General features: G+C 47.7%; 1 protein-coding gene across 1 annotated transcript; it reads left to right on the top strand.

The window, feature by feature from the left end:
• Positions 1-692: 692 nt before the first annotated feature.
• Positions 693-872, top strand: H310_13529 (hypothetical protein; the record flags this gene model as incomplete). Its single annotated transcript, XM_008881078.1, has 2 exons — positions 693-769; positions 824-872. 2 exons carry the CDS (start codon positions 693-695, stop codon positions 870-872), a joined length of 126 nt encoding a protein of 41 aa, XP_008879300.1.
• Between the last annotated feature and the right edge of the window lie 527 nt (positions 873-1,399).

Below are 1,399 nucleotides of genomic sequence, written 5' to 3' on the forward strand. Positions count from 1 at the left end.
CCAATCAAAGCTGGAATCATGCGCTTTCTAACACACCAATCACCTTGCAGAATTATGGACATTTAGAAAAATTCCGCCAATTGGAAAGTGCACCTAACAACTATTTCGGACCAGAGTAGTATTTCAAACTGACTTTGATCCGGATGTACGGATAGTGATTTTTTCCAGATAATCCATGTATTATCCGTATGATGTGCTCAGATATGACCTTGATCTTCCTGTCGATCGTGGCATCGTTGAAGCAGGACTCCAGCAGTTGGATGAGACTGACGTTAGTGCGAAATTCGAGGAACTGGCAGCAGAAGTATCTGAAGCCCTGGAGATGTGTGATTTTAGCTCCCAGCTGGAAAAACTCATTGTTAGCGACAAGCTTCAGGAGGAATCTGGTGTTGAATTGGCCCAGCTATTGGAATAGTATATGTATATACTTCTCAGTACATATTGCAATGTAATACTCTTTAGGGCTCATCTGGCAACATCCGGAAAATGACATTTTGGACCGGATTTTACCATTTTGGGGCCGAAACACCATTTTCAGGCAAAACACCATTTTGAAAATGGGAGCGAACGTGTCTGGTAAAGTTGGGACCAACTTCAATTTATGGCATTTTTGCGTCAAAACGTCATTTTAAAGATGGACCTCAGAGGTCCATTTTGTAACCGCCAACTCCATTCCGCGCACTTTTGCTTCAATGGCAACGATCGCAATCCTTGTCGGATGCGCTGCTTGGTGGGCCGTAAACCACGTGATCAAAGAGCCCTGCCACACGTCTGCTCTCAAAGGAGAGCAATGGGTCGATGAGCTGCTGACGGGGAACCCCAGGCGCTTTCGCAACCAGCTGCGTATGCTGCCAAGCACGTTTAACTCTTAGCTGGCGACTCTGCAGAGCAAGTACTCCCTGTCGTCAAGTCGCTATGTGTCGGCCAAGGAAAAGTTGGCTACCTTTTTCTTCGTGGCAGATCGAGCGGCTTCGAATCGTGAGGCGCAAGAACGGTTCCAATGCAGTGGATGGACTATCACTCACGAAGTACAAATCCTGCATTTATTGTTGCTGATATCTATGACGTAGGTGATTGCTTCGTTGTTGCTACTATACCCCGTTGTGGTCACCCTTCCAAGCAAGGACTTTCCGTACGAAATCCATTCAAACCCAAAGATGTACCCGTTCTTCGAATACTGCGTTGGCGCATTGGATGGGACGCATATACGAGCAACCCCTCCACCCGTATTTGCAAAGCCATTTCGCGACCGTAAGGGATACGTCAGCCAAAACGTGCTTGCGGCCTGCTCGTTCGACTTGCGATTCGTCTACGTGCTTGCGGGGTGGGAAGGCTCTGCGTCCGACGGTAGAGTTTTGAGCGATGCCTTGTTGGGAAAGGGCTTTGAAATTCCTGAGGG

The sequence above is a fragment of the Aphanomyces invadans genome, assembly GCF_000520115.1.
Source record: "Aphanomyces invadans strain NJM9701 unplaced genomic scaffold supercont1.53, whole genome shotgun sequence".
Classification (NCBI taxonomy): Eukaryota; Oomycota; class Saprolegniomycetes; order Saprolegniales; family Verrucalvaceae; genus Aphanomyces; species Aphanomyces invadans.